The sequence below is a fragment of the Chiloscyllium punctatum genome, chromosome 3 (assembly GCF_047496795.1).
Source record: "Chiloscyllium punctatum isolate Juve2018m chromosome 3, sChiPun1.3, whole genome shotgun sequence".
Classification (NCBI taxonomy): Eukaryota; Metazoa; Chordata; class Chondrichthyes; order Orectolobiformes; family Hemiscylliidae; genus Chiloscyllium; species Chiloscyllium punctatum.
In genome coordinates, this window is record NC_092741.1 from 124,983,737 (window position 1) to 125,004,343 (window position 20,607).

A 20,607-nucleotide genomic window follows, 5' to 3' on the forward strand; every position below is an offset into this window, starting at 1 on the left:
TAGCTGATTGCTTTAGCTTACTGCCGGTTGCATATGACCTCAGGTTCAGGATTGGAATAGCAGGATATCTTAAACATGCTGCTGTAAACTGGCACATGCTTAGGCAAGATTAGGGCAAATAGTGAGGACAAGTTCTAGTCTTTCCTCCTTGTTGATTCTCTCAACACTTATCACAGGTCCATTTTGCCAAAGGCAGAAATGACCACTGGAGTCTTGTGAAGGTGAGGCTTTCTTATTAAAGGTACTTTCCACTATCTTTTGTGCACTGCCACCAAGATAATGAACAGGACATCCATGAGGACATCCATCCCCCTATATCAGGGGCATCCTTTACTCGTACCATGAGCATCAAACCAGGGTGCCAATTGTGGTTATCTGAGGCGTATGGGAAGCATGGTAGAAGCAAGCATCATGCAAACCTACAATGATATGCCAACCTGGTGAAGCCAGCATTCCTTGTTCCTAAACAGTAAAACCAGAATGTTACAGACTGAGCTAACTAATCTCATGACCAGTGGATGAAATCAGAATACCACATTCAATCAGGAATGTCAGTGGACAATTGAACAACTATTAGGATGTTCCACAAACATCTCAGATAACATGAATTGCAAGGGTCTTTTCCCTCGGTGGGGAAGTTCAAAACTAGGGGCATACTTTAAAGGTGAGAGGAGAAAATTTTAAAAGGAACACGAGGGACAACTTTTCTTTTACGCAGAGTGGTTCATGTGTGGAATGAACTGCCGGTGGAAGTGGTGGATGCAGGTAGTTACAATGTTTAAAAGACATTTAGGTAAGTACATAAATAGGAAAGGTTTGAAGGGATATGGGTCAAACACAAGCAAGTCGGACTAATTTAGTTTGGGAAATTTGGTTGGTATGGACAAGTTGGACCAAAGGGTCTATGCTCATGTTGTATGACTCAATAATTGACACTTCCTAAATAGTCCAACTGCGTACAATGTATTTTGATTACTCGTGGTCATTTTTCCCTGACACTACATTTACCCAATCTAAAAAAATCTTTTAACAATGTTGCAGACAAAGCAAAAGCAGGGGCCGAGCAAGAATGATGCAGACTTTGAAACAGATTACTCAATAAATTGAAAGAGGAAATGATTTACATATACAAATATAAGAATGTTCCCCGAGCTTCAAGTATGCTAATTTTTAAATAAAATTAAAAGACATGCATCAATCCTCTACAAAACCCTTTCTTTGAACAAATCAGTGTTTAACTGGTGGCAGATACTGTACCATAGTTGTTCTGTTCAGAAGGCAGTTGAGGAAGCAACACACAGGTCAGAACCTTTTCTCTTGTTTCAACATCAACGTCAGTCTGGAAAGTTAGAAGAGGCTGTGACTGGTTTTCAGACAACCAAAGGGCCTTGAGTTTCAAGCTGGTCAGTGATAATGGCAAGTGTTTCAACCTGCGTTGAAGAAAATGGCAACAGAGTTTTTGAAAAAAATAGCGAAGACAGTGAAAGGTCAGTAAGTGGTTAATTTGAAGACTTGAGTACCCAGTAGGAAATCACTGAATATTCAATAGTACAGGAAACAACACCTGGCGTTTCTTCCTTGCAGAGATTTGCTCAGGTTGCGTAGGCTAACGTGACACAAGGCTGGACATTACAGCGTCTCCACCAACATTTTGAAAGCAAGGGTAGGAAATCTCAAAATACAACATTGAGCCTTCCCACTACCTTCCTCCTGCCCCCACCTGTCTCTATTTTTTTTTAACAACTCGGACAGAGAGGTGGTAGTTTTTGGCACATTGCCTGTACTTGAGCCAATGAGGTCTTTTAAGTGGTCACTTAATCAGTACTTGTTGGTTACTTAAGGGCCTCATTCCATCACTATTTGACCCACAACAGGAAGAGACTTACATCAGGCAACTATCCCAGCAACTCGTGTGTCCAGCAAGGGATAATTCAATTAAACTCACTCCTTTTCACGCAACCCTGGTGACTGAAATTCAGGTTTCTACTCTCCCTATCCTCATATTACAGTCTGCCAGTCAGACCCCAACAATTCTCTGAACTTAGCTTGAAGTCCAGTTCCATAACATCCCAGTTTGGAGACTTCCTATAGTTCCACCACGGGCTGCAACTTGAAACTGGCATTGTCAGGACTAAAGAGATGCAGACCAGTTTAACTAGCAGTTCTCGAAGGCTGTACCCCCTCTTCAGCTAGGAGTAAAAGTCTTTAATTTGGGCAATTAATTTTGCTTGCTATGTCAAGTCACTGCAAGAGGAGCTGGCTTTTTGGTGGGCAGGTTCTCTGTCAACATTTATTTTAGTATTGTAAAATTGTATCCTGTAAAATACAGCCTATAATCTGAATCAAGCAGAACAAATTCAGCCGAACTATGATTAATTTGGTCCAATTTTTAGGATTGCTTCTCAGGTCTATTTACCACAAATAATTTCACTTCTGACTATGCAATGTCTTGCACCTTAAGCAACAATTCTACTTTTCCTTCTAGGAAATAGCGAATTCAACAAAGCTTTCAAGATTCTTAACTAATCACATACTCCAAGTAATGGTAAATAGTACTTGCAGAAATACACACACCATTACACCTATTTACAATTCATCATCTGAGTCATCACAAATGCTTATTTTAAGAGATATTTAGTATGACTGGGTTTTGAAGGAAGTGATGGACAGGCCAGGCTCCGTCCATTCATCCAATAGTTTATACTGCACTTCTTTTTGGAGGAATTAAGCTGGGTAGAATGCAGCAGTATAATGGATCTGTAGAAAGAGAAGCCATGGATTGGTTTCCATGCTCAGTGCAAACTTCTTGTTATCATTCAGCTTAGCAAATGCCTGATAGCTGCTTTCTCTACATTTATTGAAGAAAGATTATCATTACAGCAACTTCTTATTTGAAAGAGTTCTTGCATCTCTTGTTAGGAACAGGACAAATGGTGGCATTTCAAAGGCAAGGTGAAGGTCTGCATGATCTCAGAGAAGATTAACTGAAGACAGACATGACCAGAATGTCTGCAAGAGTAGTTTTGCTTGTAGTTTGCCCTGGGTTTTGTTGAGTCAGAGGGTTTATACAAGATTCCCAACTCCGCGCATTACGTAATGCCAGTCATTTCCTAACATTATCAGGTGGCCTTGGTTGCCTTATTTAATGTTGTCATGGAAAATTATTGGAGTAAACAGGGTTTGTTGACAGGATAGTTTGATTAATGGTTACCTTCTACTGGCTTTTTAGAAAAACTACTTGGTTTTGAAGTAACAATTATATTTCAGAATTAAGATTAACATTCATTAAGGCAACAAATGTATTTTAAATTTCCCAGGTACTGCACATTATCTAAAAACGAATTTCAAAGCAACTTACTTTCTGTTTATTTATGTGCACTACTAAACATTTTTTAAACTGACAAACTATTTATATCACTGACACACAGTTTTCTAAAAGTGTATCCAAATTTTTGACTACGGTCATCAATTCTACTAATTTTCTATAATGTAAATTAAGCATGCTAAAAATGTACACCACCAACCTCCCAATATACTCACCTGTTTCCAGCTAGGTCCAGCACATGGAGTTCAGTTGCCTGTGAAACTTCTGGTGGAATTCTTGTCAATCTGTTATCACGTAGACTGAAGACATTAAGGCTACAGCAGCCACCAATCTGCATTTGAAACCAGAGGGCTCAAAAGTTACCATTTCTTGTACTGTCTCCAAGAATTACAGGTTATCTTCTTCAATGCAATCAGAATGCAAAATTTTGACTGTATAACTACTCATAATAAATGCAAATACCTGGGCTACAATAACCGATATCAATTACTGAACAAGACTAACTCAGCTTTTATGGCCAGTGAAGTATTGCAAGAGCTGGTCACTGAATTCAACAAAGCTGCTTCAAAAGATCTAGCCATCTATATGGCATGAATTATCCCTTTCCCAATGCAAGTTTAAAACTGGCACCAATTGAAAGGGCTATCTAAGCAACCAAGACAGGTGAGGCCATCAAGCAGAATAAACAACCAGTCACGGTGAAGTATTCTCACTTGCCACCAGCCAGGAAGTGAAATGCACTAAATTTTTCACTTTTCCAGAGAGCCAAACACATGGGATTAAGGTAGCAGTTGAAATATAACAAACCCAAAAAAGTTTCAAGTATGTCTTTGTTACATCATGGAGAAGTTTTGAATTTCCAAGCATGAAATTTAGCTTTGCAAAGTCAGCAAGCTGATTAACAACTATTACAAATTCAGTACATTATTAGTTAGGTCACATTTAAAAAGTAACTTTTGCAATGAAATGCACAATTCAAAAGGGCAAGTTTGTCAGTTCAGTGACTTTTGCTTATTTGCATCCTCAAGAGCACAAAACATAGAGAAGTCAAAGAGCCAGAGTTTTAACAGCACCAAAAAGGCCCCTCCATCCATTCTGTCACTGCCAGCCATCAGGAATCTATTTATTTTAATCCCATTTCTAATACATGGCCCATAGCCTTGTATGCGATGACATTTCAATTGCTCATCCAAAATAATTACTTAACAGTTCCTGCATCTTTACCCTTATAAGCAGTAAATTCCAGATACCCACAAACCTCAGAGTGAAAATATTTCTTTTCAAATTCCTTCTAAAGTTCCTGCACCCTAACTTTAACCCTCCTCTCTGGCTAATGAACTCTCTGCTAAAAGAAAAATATTCTCCCTATCCCTATCAGAGTGTGAATGTAGTAGGGATGTTGTAATGGGTGACTTTAACTTTCCCAATATTGATTGGAACCTCTTTCGAGCAGATGGTTTGGAAGGAGCTGTTTTTGTAAGGGGTGTTTAGGAGGGTTTCCTAACTCGGTACATTGACAGGCCGACGAGGGGAGAGGCCATTTTGGATTTGGTGCTCGGCAATGAGCCGGGCAGGTGTCAAATCTTGCGGTGGGAGAGCGTTTTGGTGATAGTGACCACAACTGCCTCGCATTCTACGTAGCTATGGAGAAGAAGAGAAGCAGGCACAATGGGAGGATATTTAATTGGGGAAAAGGAAACTATGATGCGATCAGACGTGAGTTGGGGAGCATGGACTGGAAGTAATTGTTCCATGGAAAGGGCATTACAGGCATGTAGAGACTGTTTAAGAAACAGTTGTTGCAAGTGATGCATAAATGTGTTCCTCTGAGACAGGAAAGAAGGGGTAAGATAAAGGAACCTTAGATGACGAGAGCGTAGGAGCTTATGTAAGGTGGAGGAAGCAAGTGTCTTGCTCAGCTCAAGAGGATTACAGGCAGGCAAGGAAGGAGCTCAAAAATGGTCTGAGGAGAGCCAGGATGGGGTACGAAAAAGGCTTGGCAGGAAGGATTAGGGAGACTCCAAAAGCATTTAACACGTATGTGAGGAATAAAAGAATGATCAAAGAAAGAGTAGGGTTGATCAGGGATAGCACAGGGAATCTGTGTATAGAGTCTGAGGAGGTAGGGGAAGCTGTAAATGAGTTTTTTGCTTCTGTCTTTACTAAAGAAAAGGACCTTGTAGTGAATGAAACCATTGAGGAGCAGGTAAGCATGCTGGAACGGATAGAGGTTGAGGAAGCTGATGCACTGAAAATTTTGACAAACATTAAGATCGACAAGTCACCAGGGGAAGACCAGATTTGTCCTCGGCTGCTTTAGGAAGCGAGAAATGTGATTGCTTCACCGCTTGCGAAGATCTTTGCATCCTCACTTTCCACCAGAGCTGTACCTGAGGACTGGAGGGAGGCAAATGTAATTCCGCTCTTCAAGAAAGGGAATAGGGAAATCCTCGGCAATTACAGACCAGTCAGTCTCACGTCTGTCGTCTGCAAGGTGTTAGAAAGGATTCTGAGGGATAGGATTTATGACCATCTGGAAGAGCATGGCTTGATTAAATGCAGTCAGCACGGCTTTGAGGGGGGCAGGTCATGCTTCACAAATCTTATTGAGTTCTTTGAGGGTGTTACTAGACAAGTTGATGATGGTCGAGCGGTGGATGTGATGTGTGTGGACTCCAGCAAGGCATTTGCTAAGGTTCCCCATGGTAGGTTCATTCAGAAGGTCAGGAGGAATGGGATACAGGGAAATTTAGCTGTCTGGATACAGAATTGGCTGGTCGACAGAAGACAGCGAGTGGTAGAGGAAGGAAAGTATTCTGCCTGGAAGTCAGTGGTGAGTGGTGTTCCACAGGGCTTTGTTCTTGGGCCTCTACTCTTTGTAATTTTTATTAATGACTTGGATGAAGAGATTGAAGGATGGGTCAGCAAGTTTGCAGGCGACACAAAGGTTGGAGGTGTCGTTGACAGTATAGGGGACTGTTGTAGGCTGCAGCGTGACATTGACAGGATGCAGAGATGGGCTGAGAGGTGGCAGATGGAGTTCAACCTGGATAAATGCGAAGTGATGCAACTTGGAAGGTCGAACTTGAAAGTGGAGTACAGGATTAAAGACAGGATTCTTGGCAGTGTGGAGGAACAGCAGGATCTTGGTGTGCAGGTACATAGATCCCTAAAAATTGCCACCCAAGTGGACAGGGTTGTTAAGAAAGCATATGGTGTCTTGGCTTTCATTAACAGGGGGATTGAGTTTAAAAGCAGTGAGACCTTGTTGCAGCTCTATAAAACTTTGGTTAGACCGCACTTGGAATACTGTGTTCAGTTCTGGTCGCCCTATTATAGGAAAGATGTGGATGCTTTGGACAGGGTTCAGAGGAAGTTTACCAGGATGCTGCCTGGAATGGAGGGCTTATCTTACGAAGAGGGGTTGACTGAGCTCGGACTATTGTCATTGGAAAAAAGGAAGGGAGGGGACCTAATTGAAGTGTACAAGATAGTGAGAGGCATAGATAGAGTTGATAGCTAGAGACTTTTTCCCAGGGCAGAAAGTGTTAACACGAGGAGTCATAGTTTTAAGCTGTTTGGCGGAAAGTATAGAGAGGATGTCAGAGGCAGGTTCTTTATGCAGAGAATTGAGAGAGCATGGAATGCGTTGCCAGCAACAGTTGTAGAAGCGAGGTCATTAGGGATATTTAAGAGACTGTTGGACATGCATATGGTCACAGAAATTTGAGGGTTCGTACATTAGGTTTACCTTACATGAGGATCAATGGTCGGCACAACATTGTGGGCTGAAGGACCTGTTCTGTGCTGTACTGTTCTATGTTCTATATTCTATCTATAACCCTCATCCCAGTCAGATCACCCCTCAGTCGTCTTTGCTCCAAAGAAAACAACCCAGCATATTTATCTAGTCTCTCTTTATAGCTGAATCATTCCATCCCAGGTAAAATTCTGGCAAATTTCCTCTGTACGATGTCTAGTGCAATCACATCCTTCCTATAGCATGGTGACCAGAACTGCAGTGTTACAGTTGTAGCCTCAACTAACACTGTAGAAAAACTTCAAGATAACCTCCTTGCTTTCACTAATAAAGTATTGCGTATGCCTACTTAACCATTTAACTGTAAGTCACGAACTAATGGACTTGTTATCAAGGTCCATCTGGTCCTCTGTATTTTCAATGCATCACCTCACTTTCTAGAATGAAATGCAACAGGTCACTGTTCAGCCTATCAGACTAGTCCACGTATACTGGACTGTAGTCAAAGGCTTTTCTCCTCACTATTTACCACACCACTTTTTGTGCCTTCTGCAAACTTACTGACTTTACCTCCTACATTTGCGACAAAAAAAACTAAATGAACATCATAAACAACAAAGAAACCATCACTCAATCCTGTGGTAAGCCAGTGAACATGGGCTTCCAGTCACAAAAACACCCTTCAACCATTACCCTTTGCTCATTGTAAGCAAGCTAATTTTGGATTCAATTTGCCATATTGTCCTGGATCCCATGGGCTCTTACCTTCTTTACAGCCTACCATGGGACACCTTGTAAGAACTCTTAATGGAGTCCATGTAGACCACATCAACTGCACTACCCATATGTACACACCTAGTCGTCTCTTCAAAAAATTCAATTAAATTTGTTAAGTAGTGTACAGTGTCAGCAATTTTTGGATTTTCATGTGCAGACTCCAGAGGTTGCTGTCAGTTGTAGAGGAATAATAGTGGTGAATGGCAGCAGTATTACCATCATTAAAAACAAACCGATCTGAGATACATCCTCCTGAGACAAGTCATCAGTGGGCATCATTGAAGGCTTCTTTTTCCACTCGTCAGCTCAACACATATTTTGCAAGTAATTTACTCGAAGTACACGCTGAATATAGTAAAGTGGGGGAATTGTGCAACCTCAGCAAACCCAAGGCCCATCAACTCCTTAACCACTGAGATTTAACAATTGAGAAAGAAATAAGAACAACATCGAAACAAACAGACAATACATTAGAGTTGTATCAAATACAAAAAGAGGAATAGAGAAGAAAGATTGGATTGAGGGCCAAAAGGAAAATAAATTTTTTTTAAATTGTCAGTTGACAATTAAGGAAGAGAAGCAAAAGGTTTAAGTTGCTCAGTCTCTGATCCACAGAGTTCCTCTGACAAGGCATGAGCAATTTTTATCAACAAGATAAAAAGCTACGTGCACAGTTAACTTTCAGCCCAAGCTTCCACTGCCAAGTTTAATCAGAAGTCAAGAACAAATCTATCATTTTCTTAAAAATAATGAAAGAAAAGGCCAAGGGGTAAGAGACCGTTTGCGTGCAGCAAATGGTGAAGCAATATAAATCAACCAACAATTCACAAGACTTACAATTCATGGAGTATCTTTTTAATTCTTTGTACTTTCTGATCAACTTATGTACGCAGCATGCATAATTAACCTGCTGTCATTTTTTCCAGCAAGACCTGCCCACAGTACAAAAAGGGGAAGAGGACTATGGATTGACCGAGGTGAAGTTGGGTGACAAAACAGACTACAATTCCTTCTCTGGTCTCCTTCCCCTGCCAACAATACTTCTTCATTTTATAGCAAACAAAAAGTCTTTAAGCTTGGCAATTTTAAATATTTTTATTTCCAAATCTATTTCCATGGGCATAGACCATACAATTTTTTCAAAGACATAAGGGATGGTCAATTAATGCTGGCCTAGCCAGCTACACACGCATCCTACGAAAGGGATTTATTAACATATTTCATTATTTTATTATTAGAATCCCGACAGTGTGGAAACAGACCCTTCAGCCCAACATGTCCACACCAACCGTCTGAAGAGTAACCTATTCCGTTACCCTATATTTACCTTTGACTAATGCATCTAACCTACACATCCCTGAACGTATGGGCTATCTCGCATGGCCAATTTAATAAAAAAGAAAAATTGCAGCGAAAGCCCACTGACTGCATTGATGATTATAGCTACAAAGCCTCACAGGAGTTAAGGGTCACCTGATCAAGCAAACTCAGTTTTATAGCCTCACCGGAGGAATTCTGAAGAAAGTTTGCATTCATACATCTACATACTTTAATATTTATCATAAACAAGCTTTGCATGGTGTCACAGTTATGGCACTGAACCAGCAACTCTCAAATAAGCAATTTAAATCTATAGCAATGTATGAAATTGAATTGAATAAAATACTGTAATTTGTGAGCAATTAGTAGAAAACTAATTATAAAAACAATTAAAACACAAACACTTCATTGATTCCTTTCAGAAAATGATCTCGGTCATTTCCATTCAGTCCATGCCACATGAGATTTTAAATCAGTCTGTGCGACACATGACTTTAATTCTATCTTAATGGCCTTTGAAGTGGCAAAACAAAGGATACCCACCATCTTTTTTCTCAGGTCAAACCGGGAGAGACAGTAACTACAAACATCCCAACCTCCCTTACAGCAAAAAGTAAATTTAGAGAAAGTCCTCAATAGAAATATTAAGATGAAGTTAGAGGTTTGTTTTAGGGGTTATAGTACATTGATGAACAATCATTAAATAAAAGGACAATAAAAAGCAATTCTGCAAATCAACCCATATTGCAGGAGCATTATTACATTACATGGCTTCAGATAGAATGGCATAACAATCAAACATCTCAAGTACAGAAACTATACACAGCAGAAGGTTGATCACTTGACCATTTGTCATTTTATTTAATGTTTGTATTGACTACCTGCAAAGGTAAAGTCAATATATTTGCAGAGTATGAGAGAGCTGCTTTCTCATTAGAGACATGACTGGTGGTGGTTTAACATGAAGGTCACCAGGCCTCAGACAAGAGGCAAGGTTAAAAAGGTGAGACCTTCATGGTGACCTCAGTACAGAAATAGTGTCACTCATGTCATTCTGTATCGCAAACCAGACACGCAGCCAACCAAGGTAACTAACCCCCTAAGACAATTTAATCATTCATCTAAATCTAGCTGAAAACATGCACATAGATAGAGAATTTATTCATGTTGTGCTGTTAATTTTGAACATAAAAACTTGAATCTAATTACTTAAATCAAAAATTTTGTAAACAGAAAAGTTAGGAAGTGATTAAATTGCAATGTCGAACTCTACAGGATTACAATATCTTTACAAATACTGTCAGCAATTTATTATAAAAAGTAGAGTGGTGCTGGAAAAGCACAACAGGTCAGGCAGCATCCGAGGAGCAAGAAAATCGACGTTTCAGGTAAAAGCCCTTCAATCAGGGCTGATCTAAACTCTAGTTTCCAGTATCTGCAGTCCTCACTTTTGCCTATTATAAAAAGCAGGCAACTTGAACATTTTAAACAAATATCGGAGCATTCTGAAGTGACTGTGACTAATGCGATTATCGAAGTAATGACAAGTTTAATCTTTACAATAATCACCATTTGGATGGAGACTTTTTTTTTATTATTAAGCAGGTAATTTCTGATTTTTGCTACTCCTCAATCCTCTTCTCATCTAGCAGCCCATCAAACCAGCAAACTAACATCCATCTCTTCCTAACACCGACGTTGGTCAATTTATATTTGGTTTTAGAGACACTTGCACTTCCAACATGCTGCTCCCAATGACAAAACAATCAAAATTGGTAACTTAACATCAAGGAAGTGAGCACATATATTATGACATATTATGCAGAACTTCATAGAAATAAACATGCCGAATACAATTTGGGAGGTCATTAAACAGCAAGATTAAACAAGCCATTTCCTCATTTGAGAGAAGATCTGGCTCAGGAAGGTTGTTCCATATGGAAGACAGAGATGGAAGTCAGGAAATAGGTGGTTTTAACAAGTCAATATGAAGGTGTATTGAAATTAGTTGAAAGGAAGCATTTAAATAAAAAGATACACCTCAGATGTGAGCTCATCAGAAAACTAACAGAAATAGCCAATAGTACAAACTCATTAGGCATCATATATCCAAATATCATAAACCAGATTTAAAAATCTGATAAAATATTGAATGACATGCAATAGTTTTAATGCAGATTAACTTCTTTTTCTCTCCCAGTAGGCCATTGTCTTTGGTGATGTCCTTACAAATCTGACTTGCTGTCGACCATTTATAATCTCTCTAAGTCTCTTTCGCAGAGGAAGGCCATCCACAACCTCAGTGATGTATGTGATTCCTGAATTAGGTTTTCCATTGCACATCTGCATCACCAAAATTACATAAAGAAATAACAGAAATGAAAGCACATGGAATAATCTTGCAGCATTGTTTGAGAGGTAGGAGATAATGAGCAGGGATAAAAGAAAATTGCTCTGATTGACAAAATGTGTCGAATGATTTGTACTAAAGCCCCAGCCTTAATATATACATGCTGTTCTTCGAATTTTTCCCATAAACATTCTATGAACTTCTCATATAGGTTATCTTGGCACATTTAATTTTTCTAATTTATATTGATTAACATTTCCCACGATCATCAGTCTACCTTTTTGACAAGCTCCCATTATTTCTTCCTTTACGTCAACCCTATGTGGTTTCACTTAGGGGCCTATACACCAGTTCTTCCCTTTATCATTTCTCAAGACACTGGAAACTGTTTTCACAATCTAGTTTTCTGAACACGGATCACCCCTCTTTATTATGTTAAAGCCATACCAGACCTAACCCCCACCACCATCCCAACTTTTCCTAGTTCACAAATATTCTGTACTTTCCAATATTCAGGTACTGATCTATGATGTCTGGTACTCATTTGCACTCTTCGTTCATCTGTTTTGTCTTGAATGCTACCTGCTTTCAGTTACATAGTCTTCAGTTTTATCATTTTATTCTTTTTTGAACTCTAACCTTATCTGGTGACGCATTCTTAGATTTACACTGTTCAACCCTTTCTGTCATAGCCTATTTATCATTTCCCATAACGATACCTTTCTCTTTTCCCTTCCTTCTACTTTGAGTTTTACTGCATTTTCCAAACTTTGATCCCTTGTTCCCATTATTTAGTTTAAAATCCTTTCCATCTACCTAATTATGTAATTTACAAACACAGCCGAGCATGATTCAGATGGGGACTGATCCAACAGTACAGATCCCACTGTACCTAGTACTGATGCTAATGCCCCACAAACCTGAATCCACTTCACCCAATCTTTGAACCATTTATTGATTCCTTAATCTGATCTACCCTATGCCAATGTGCACATGGCTCATAAGAATCCAGAGATTATGACCTTTGAAATTCTACTTCTTAATTTGCTGCCAAGGTAGTCAAATTAACTGTGCAGAATTTCTTCCTTTGTCTTCTCTATGTCATTGCTACCTACATGGATAATGACAACTAGAACAAAAACAGAAAATGCTGGACATACCCAGCATGTCTAGCAGTAACTGGAGAGAAAAACCTGAGTTGACATTTTAAATTATTTTGACTTCTCTTCAGAACTGAAATGGATTGGAAAATGGTGCTTTTCATACTTTTGCCAGAGGCAGAGCCAGGAAACAGGTAGTGCAGAAACCCAGTTCTAAAGACAAATGGTCTGCTCGCTAGGGTGAAAGAGAACTAGAGATGTGAAGTGGGTGCAAATTAAGCTAAGGAAGGGTGAAAATGACTGGATTCTCCCTCTCCCACTACAAGTTCCTCTACAGCCCTGAGCTGATGCACCAAATCTGGGCACCAGATGTTATACAACAGTCTGGAATCTCACTCTTTGCTGTAGAGAATGGTATGAATCCCTCAGACTACTAATATTAGATTCTTTTACCCTCATTTGAAAGGTTTCCTGTATCAGAGTACCATGGTCAGTTAGCTCACCAACCCCACAGTCCCTACCCTCATCCAAACAAGCTCAAACAATCATAAGACTGTTGAACAATTCCTGGGCAAAGACTCCGTCAGAAATTCAATTAAATCAAATCATAGAATCAAAGAATCCCTGTAGTGCAGAAAGAGGCCTTTCAGCCCATTTAATCTGCACTGACATTCTGAAGAGCATCCAATCAAAGGTAGCCACCACCCCCGACCCCATCACCCCCTTTTTGTCATGGTTAATCCACATCGTCTCCACATCTTTGGACTGTGGAATGAAACTGCAGCATTGAGCAGAAACACACAGAAACATGAAAAATATGCCAACTCCACAAATTGCCACCCAAGGCTGGAATTGAATCCAGGTATCTCACATTATAAGGCAGCAGTGCTAGCCACTGTGTCACTGGTGAGGTTACAGACCTGTGAGCCTTGCGACTTTGCTGGAGAAATTATTGGAAAAGATTCTTAGACACAGGGTTTGCTCACATTTGAAATAATATGAACTTACTAGCAACAGGTGGCATAACTTTGTGCAGGGAAATTGGTGTCTCACAAACCTTGATTGAGTTTTTTGAGTAAGTGGCAAGGATGATTGATGAGGACTAGACAGTGGATGTTGTCTACATGGATTTTAGCAAGGTCTTTGACAAGTTTCCTCATGGGAAGCTGAAGTCACATGGAATCTGCGATGAGCTGGGAAAATGGATACGAAAGACAGAGTAACAGTGGAAAGGTGTATCGCTGCCTACACATCTGTGATCAGTGGTGTTCTGCAGCAATGTACTTTAGGAACCCTGTCGTTTGTATGGACAAGATTTTAAGGTGAATGTAGGTAAATTTGCTGATGACACAAAGATTGGGGGAGCTGAGGAGAGTGAGGAGGATTGCTAGAAGAAAATTGCACTATATAGATTGCTTGGAGACTTAGGCGGAGAAATAGCAGACAGCATTTAATCCTGATAACTTGGAGGGGATGCATTTTGGAAGATCTAATGCAGAAGGGAAGTATACAGTAAATGGTACAGAGTATAAAAATTGGCAAGTCATATTGCAGCTGAATAGAAATTTAGTTAGGCCATATTTGGAATACTGAATACAATTCTGGTCGCCATCACCAGAAGGATGTGGAGGTTTTGGAGAGGCTACAGAAAAGGTATACCAGGACGTTGCCGGATTTGGAGAATATTAGCAATGAGGAGAAACTGGACAAATTTGGTTTGTTTTCACTTGAACAAAGAATAGGGGACGACCTGATAGATATTTACAAAATTATGAGGGGCATTGATAAAATTGATAGTCTTTTTCCAGGGTAGAAATGTCAATTACGAGGAGACAGGTTTAACGTAAAAGGGGAAGTTTTAAAGAGTTGTGAGAGAAAAATTGTTTTACACAAAGGGTGGTCAGTGCCTGGAATGCACTGCCAGAGGTGGTGAAGGCAGATACATTGCAAGGTTATAATAGGCATCTGGACAGATGCAGGGAACAGACTATTACAAGCTGTGTAAAGGCAAAAGGATTTCAGTTTAGAAACGTATCAAGTGTCGACGCAGACTTCGTGAGCCCAAGGCCAGTTCCAGTGCTGTACTGTACTGTTCTTACTACGTACTTGTTTGTCTTGGCTAGAACTGACATTCAAGAACTGCCACATGCTCTAAGTGCCATCTTTAATATGTTTTGATTGTTATTTATTTTATTTTATTGTATTACATTTTTCCAACATCATAGATGATGCTGGTTGCCTCGAAGATGCTCCTTTCAGCCACTTTTTACTGAACTGACTCAATTGGATTAGCCATTTATCAGCAGCTCTGGCTGAACCAGATCATGCACCAATTGGTTTTGCTTCTCTATTCTTGCACCTGGAATGTCAGAGATAACTCTCAATTTATTGTGTCCAGTCCATACATAGGATAAGATGAAATGGGTATTTAAAACCAACAATAGTTTCATTTTGAACTCCCTAAACCAACTCAAACATATTAAACGGTTAAGGCTGTGGAATAAGCAAGTTACAAAATGATTATCATATAAATGAATCTAGACTTGAAGAACCATTCAAGCGTAAATTCAGGTTACTTAATAAAGTCTAAGTAACTTCAACATGCAGCTGCCTCGCATACTCTTACATCAAACCTCATTAGTATTCAGCTAGCATATCAATATTTACTTTAGCCCAGTCTGATTTCACATGTTAAGGAAAAGACAGCTAATTTCATTGCTCACATCACTGTGACACAAACATTCCAACACAAAAATCCCATTGCTTGAATTTGGAATAGGAGGGGCTACTCAGTCTGTTTTACCATTTAACTTCATCATGAATGATCCGTATCTTAACTCTGTCTATTTGTCACGATTTGGAGAGGCCGGTGTTGGACTGGGGTGTACAAAGTTAAAAATCACACAATACCAGGTTATAGTCCAACAGGTTTAATTGGAAGCATACTAGCTTTCTGATGAAGGAGCGTCGCTCCGAAAGCTAGTGTGCTTCCAATTAAACCTGTTGGACTATAACCTGCTGTTGTGTGATTTTTAACTGTCGAGCTGTGTTTCAGAACCCTGAATGTTCTTAACTAACACAAAAATTGTCTATTTATGTTTTGAAATTTGCAACTGAACTAGCTGCAGCAACCTTCTGAGGAAAGAGTTTCAGATTCCCAATACCGCTTGTGTGAAGAAATGCACCCTGACATCACCTCTGGATAACCTAGATCTAAATTGCCCTTAACTCCCTCACCAGAGGGCACAATCTATCTTGATATACCCTATCAATTCAATTAATTATATTCAATACCTGAAATAGGTCACCTCTTTATCGTCTCTATTCAAAGGGATGCCAATCAATATTACGTAACCCATAGTCAAACTATAATCCCGGTATCATTTTGATGAATCAGTGGACAATATATCCTTCCTGAAATGTAGTGCCAACTCCAGATGGGATTTTTTAACAAGACCTTTGAAAAGCTGTAGTATCATGTCCATTATCTTATATTTTTTAGATTAGATTCCCTCCAGAGTGGATACAGACCCTTTGGCCCAACAAGTCCATACTGACCCTCCGAAGAGTAACCCACCCAGAACCATTTTCCTCTGACTAATGCACCTAACATTATGGGCAATTTTGCATGGTCAATTCACCTGACCTGCGCATCTTTGGACTGTGTGAGGAAACCAGAGCACCCGGAGGAAACCCACGCAGACACGGGGAGAACGTGCAATCTCCACACAGACAGTCACCCGAGGCTGGAATCAAACCTGATACCCTGGTGCTGTGAGGCAGCAGTGCTAACCACCGAGCCACCGTGCTGCCCTATTCTCGAGTCCCAAATATTAATATACATTTCTGTTACATTGAGTCAAGTGCAAGCCTATAAATTATGTTACCATCCATGAATGAAACTAAAACAAATTATGAATCATCAAACAGCATCAAACCTAAAAGGTATACTGCAGTGTACTTTACACCAATCTAACAAGAAAGTCATTTCATGACATATGTAACTAAATATATGTTTAAATATCAGATTTCCTGGTTGCAATATACACATTAGAAATCATGATTTTGGATGCAGGTTTGCTTGCTGAGCTCGAAGGTTCATTTCCAGACATTTCGTTACCTTACTAGGTAACATCTTCCGTAGGCCTCAGGCGATGCAATGCTGAAAATTCCTGCTTTCTATTTATATGTTTGGGTTGGTGATGCCATTTCCTGTGATGAAGTCACTTCCTATTCCTTTTCTCAGGGGGTGGCAGATGGGGTATAACTCGATGTGTTTGTTGATAGAGTTCCGGTTAGAATGCAATGCTTCTAGGAATTCTCGTGCGTGTCTTTGTTTGGCTTGTCCTAGGATGGATGTGTTGTCCCAGTCAAAGTGGTGTCCTTCCTCATCTGTATGTGAGGATACTTGTCAGAGAGGGTCATGTCTTTTCGTGGCTAGTTGGTGTTCATGTATCCTGGTGGCTAGTTTTCTGCCTGTTTGTCCAATGTAGTGTTTGTTACAAAGCTGCATCAGAACATGGTTTCAACAAGCCACCACACACTGCAGCACAGAGGAACGACGCAGAGCAGAGAAAAATCACCTATACTGTGTATGAAAAAGAACAGGTACCCAAGGAACACAGTCCGCCGATTTCTCAGCAACAAACCCAAACAAGCAGACAAAACACGTCCAGAAACCCTAGTCACTCTCCCCTGTATCAAAGACATCTCAGAAATGACCACCAGACTACTCCGACCCCTTGGCATCATGGTAGCCCACAAACCCACCAACACACTAAAACAGTAGCTAATGAACTTGAAAGAACCTATACAGACACCGAGCAAAAGTAATGTCATTTACAAAATACCGTGCAAGAACTGTAACAAACACTACATTGGACAAACAGGCAGAAAACTAGCCACCAGGATACATGAACACCAACTAGCCACAAAAACACATGACCCTCTCTCACTACTATCCTCACATACGGATGAGGAAGGATATCACTTCGACTGAGACAACACATGCATACTAGGACAAGCCAAACAAAGACACGCATGAGAATTTCTAGAAGCATGGGATTTCAACCGAAACTCTATCAACAAACACATCAAGTTAGACCCCACCTACCACCCCCTGAGAAAAAGAACAGGAAGTGACTCTACCACAGGAAATAACATCACCACAGGAAATGACATCACCAACCCAAAGAACCCCAAACATATAAATAGAAAGCAGAAAATTTCAGCATATCTTCAGTGGGCCTCGGGCGAAGCAGTTACCTAGTAGAGTAACGACACATCTGGAAATGAACCTTCCAACTCAGCGAGCAAACCTACATCCAAAATCTCAACCTGAGCTACAAATCTTCTCAAAACTTGCTAAGAAATAATGATGCCTTAAAGACCATTAATAACCAGAATCTTTCCACATAAATTACATTAGTGGAGTGATATTAAGACAGAAGGACCTTAATTAGTCATTGTTGCGCTCTGTTGCCTTTTCATTTAAAATCACTGCTACAAGTTTTGTTTGTTCAGAGTTGGTTTATATCTGTCTAACACTAAAATGAAATAAAGCTCTCTGATGGTAACAAAAATAAGCAGAATTCAGGATAATGCATCCCATCAATCTGTATTTGTGTAGTGCCCTTAATACAGTAAAACATTTCAAAGGACTATCAAATAAAATTTGACATTGTGCTACACAAAAGGAGATTAAGACAAATCATTAAAAGCTTGTCCAACGAGGAGCATAGTAAGAGGAGAGACAAGAGAGTGCAAGCAAGAGAGTGAGAGACTTGATAGGTTTGGATACAAAATTCCAGAGTTTCTGCTCTGGATAGGTAAAAGGCAAACATATGTACTAGGATGCAAATTCTCTCTCAAAACCCTGTTCAGACTTCAAAGATTCTACAGATGGTGGGAACGGAGATAAAATTAGTGTTGGAAATACTCAGCAGATCAGGCAGCATCTGTGAAGGGAGAAACATTGTTAATGTTTCAAAATCAATTACTTCTTCAGAACTAGGCCTGTGCTGCAATTACTCACAATATCCCATTCAACTTTTCATTCAAATTTCACAATACCAATGCTGCTGCTTCGGGCAAGATCCAACAAAGCATTGTCCAACATCCCAAATATGTGTAAAATGTTTCATGTATGCACTCTAGTAATCTTGAAGGATTTTTCAGACAGTAATGAAAAGCCTTTCACAGATTAGACAGCAATCTTGCCTTTAAGCAGACTGCAAACAAGCACAATAACCCTAAACATCTCGATAACTTTCTCAGATGTGGCAGCAAAATACATTCATCCTGCATTATGTTCTCGCTTTTTCCCTATTTACTGGATTCCTATGGTTGAGCTACTCAAAAAACTAGTGCTTTTAACATATTCAGTCAGGTTAAAGTGAGCACAGATATTCCCACAATGTTAACATTTCCATTGACACTTCTCACATTTTTGCTGTTACTGTCACTTCTGAAGACTTGGAGAATGTTAAAATAGTTCATAAAACAGATTCATTGCTGCTCAAGATCTGTTGTAATTACCTGCAAAATTACACCAAATGTCTACCAAACCAGCCAAGAACATAGCAATCGAGATTGCCACTGAGATTGTAAATTCTTGCAGCTAAACTAATGACATCTTTTTTCCAAAGAATTTAAATGGGAAAAACAAACATTAGTATAGCTGGTAATGTTTAAGTGAACTGCTTGACATAAAATAGCTAGATATAACCGTGTACCATTTCTTCACACATTTGAATGAACTGTCAGAATGCTTGTTATGGGCTTGACAATAAAAATGTATTAGGCTGTTTTCTTAGATCTGTAAACGTAATGCAGAGTTTCCAAAATTAAATTGCAATATTTTGCCAATGTCAAACTAGATTTCAATAAAAAATCTACACAAGTTAGACTTGCAAGTTAATGACAATAAAAAGGGTCAAAATGAAACATAGCTCATTCAGAAATTCGAAGACGTATACTAGACTGGGGCTGCATTTCCTCTGGTTTCTTTTATTTTGTGCTTCATCATCTCCTCAAATCAACTCAGCTTTGAGAAAATAAGTCCTGCTGTATATTAGGATTTCTTCAGGATGAAGCTGTTAAGATACAAAAATGGTGAATTATTGCCTGTGACTTAACTCAACCTTGCATGGTTCACCATATAAGAAGTATCAGTCTCTGATTGCTCACCTTCAACTGGAACATTTCTAGTGGACATCACTGATGGGTAACAGTGCTCCCATTCTGTAGTCAAGGGAAAGGAGAGTTCTGTCCAGACGTATTTAAATACATGGAGAGCTCTGTTTAAAACAATGTTCAATAGAATTCAAGCTATTAATGACGTGAAGGGATAAGGGGATAGCACAGGAAAGTATCAATTGGTGTTGATGATAAGCCACAAATGAGAAGGCAAAGCAAGCATGAGGGGCAGAACTGCCTACTAATGTTCCTTACCTTCAATTGTTGGTAACTTTGTTACGTAAGCAATTTACTAGAAAGTCAGATCATACCGAACATTCGGGGGAATAAAAAAAATTAAAACTGTGAAGCAAGTCTGCACCACTGTAAAATCCCCAAAATTACCACTGTGCTACCTCAAGAATGTAGCAGCCCATGTAAAAAAGTCTGTTAGGATATAGTAGTGTAGTCTGGACCATCAATTTATTTTTTAAAAAATTTATTCATTTTGTGGAATGTGAGTGTCATTGGCTAGCTAGGATTTACTGCCTGTCCTTAGTAGCCCTTCAGAAGGTGGTGGTGAGCTGCCTCCTTAAACTGCTGCAGTCCAACTGCTGAGGTTTGAACCACAACGACATTGGGGGGGGGGGGGGAATTCCAGGATTGTGACCTAGCCACAGTGCAGGAACAGTGATATATTTCCAAGTTAGGATAATGAGTGGCTTGGAGGGGAACTGGAATGTGGTGGTTTTCCCATATATCTGCTGCCTTGTCCTTCTAGATGGAAGTGGTTGTGGGT

The 20,607-nt window shown here is 39.7% G+C and overlaps 1 protein-coding gene across 2 annotated transcripts in view; it reads right to left on the reverse strand.

The window, feature by feature from the left end:
* lrrc1 (leucine rich repeat containing 1) overlaps positions 1 to 20,607 on the reverse strand; it is a 179,367-nt gene that overhangs the window by 17,555 nt on the left and 141,205 nt on the right. For both annotated transcript variants that reach the window (XM_072560262.1, XM_072560270.1), the window contains exons 11-12: positions 3,541 to 3,656; positions 1,258 to 1,430 (exon numbers count right to left, since the gene is read on the reverse strand). In XM_072560262.1, coding sequence (XP_072416363.1) covers positions 1,258 to 1,430; positions 3,541 to 3,656 — 289 coding nt within the window. The remainder of the gene's footprint in view (positions 1 to 1,257; positions 1,431 to 3,540; positions 3,657 to 20,607) is intronic.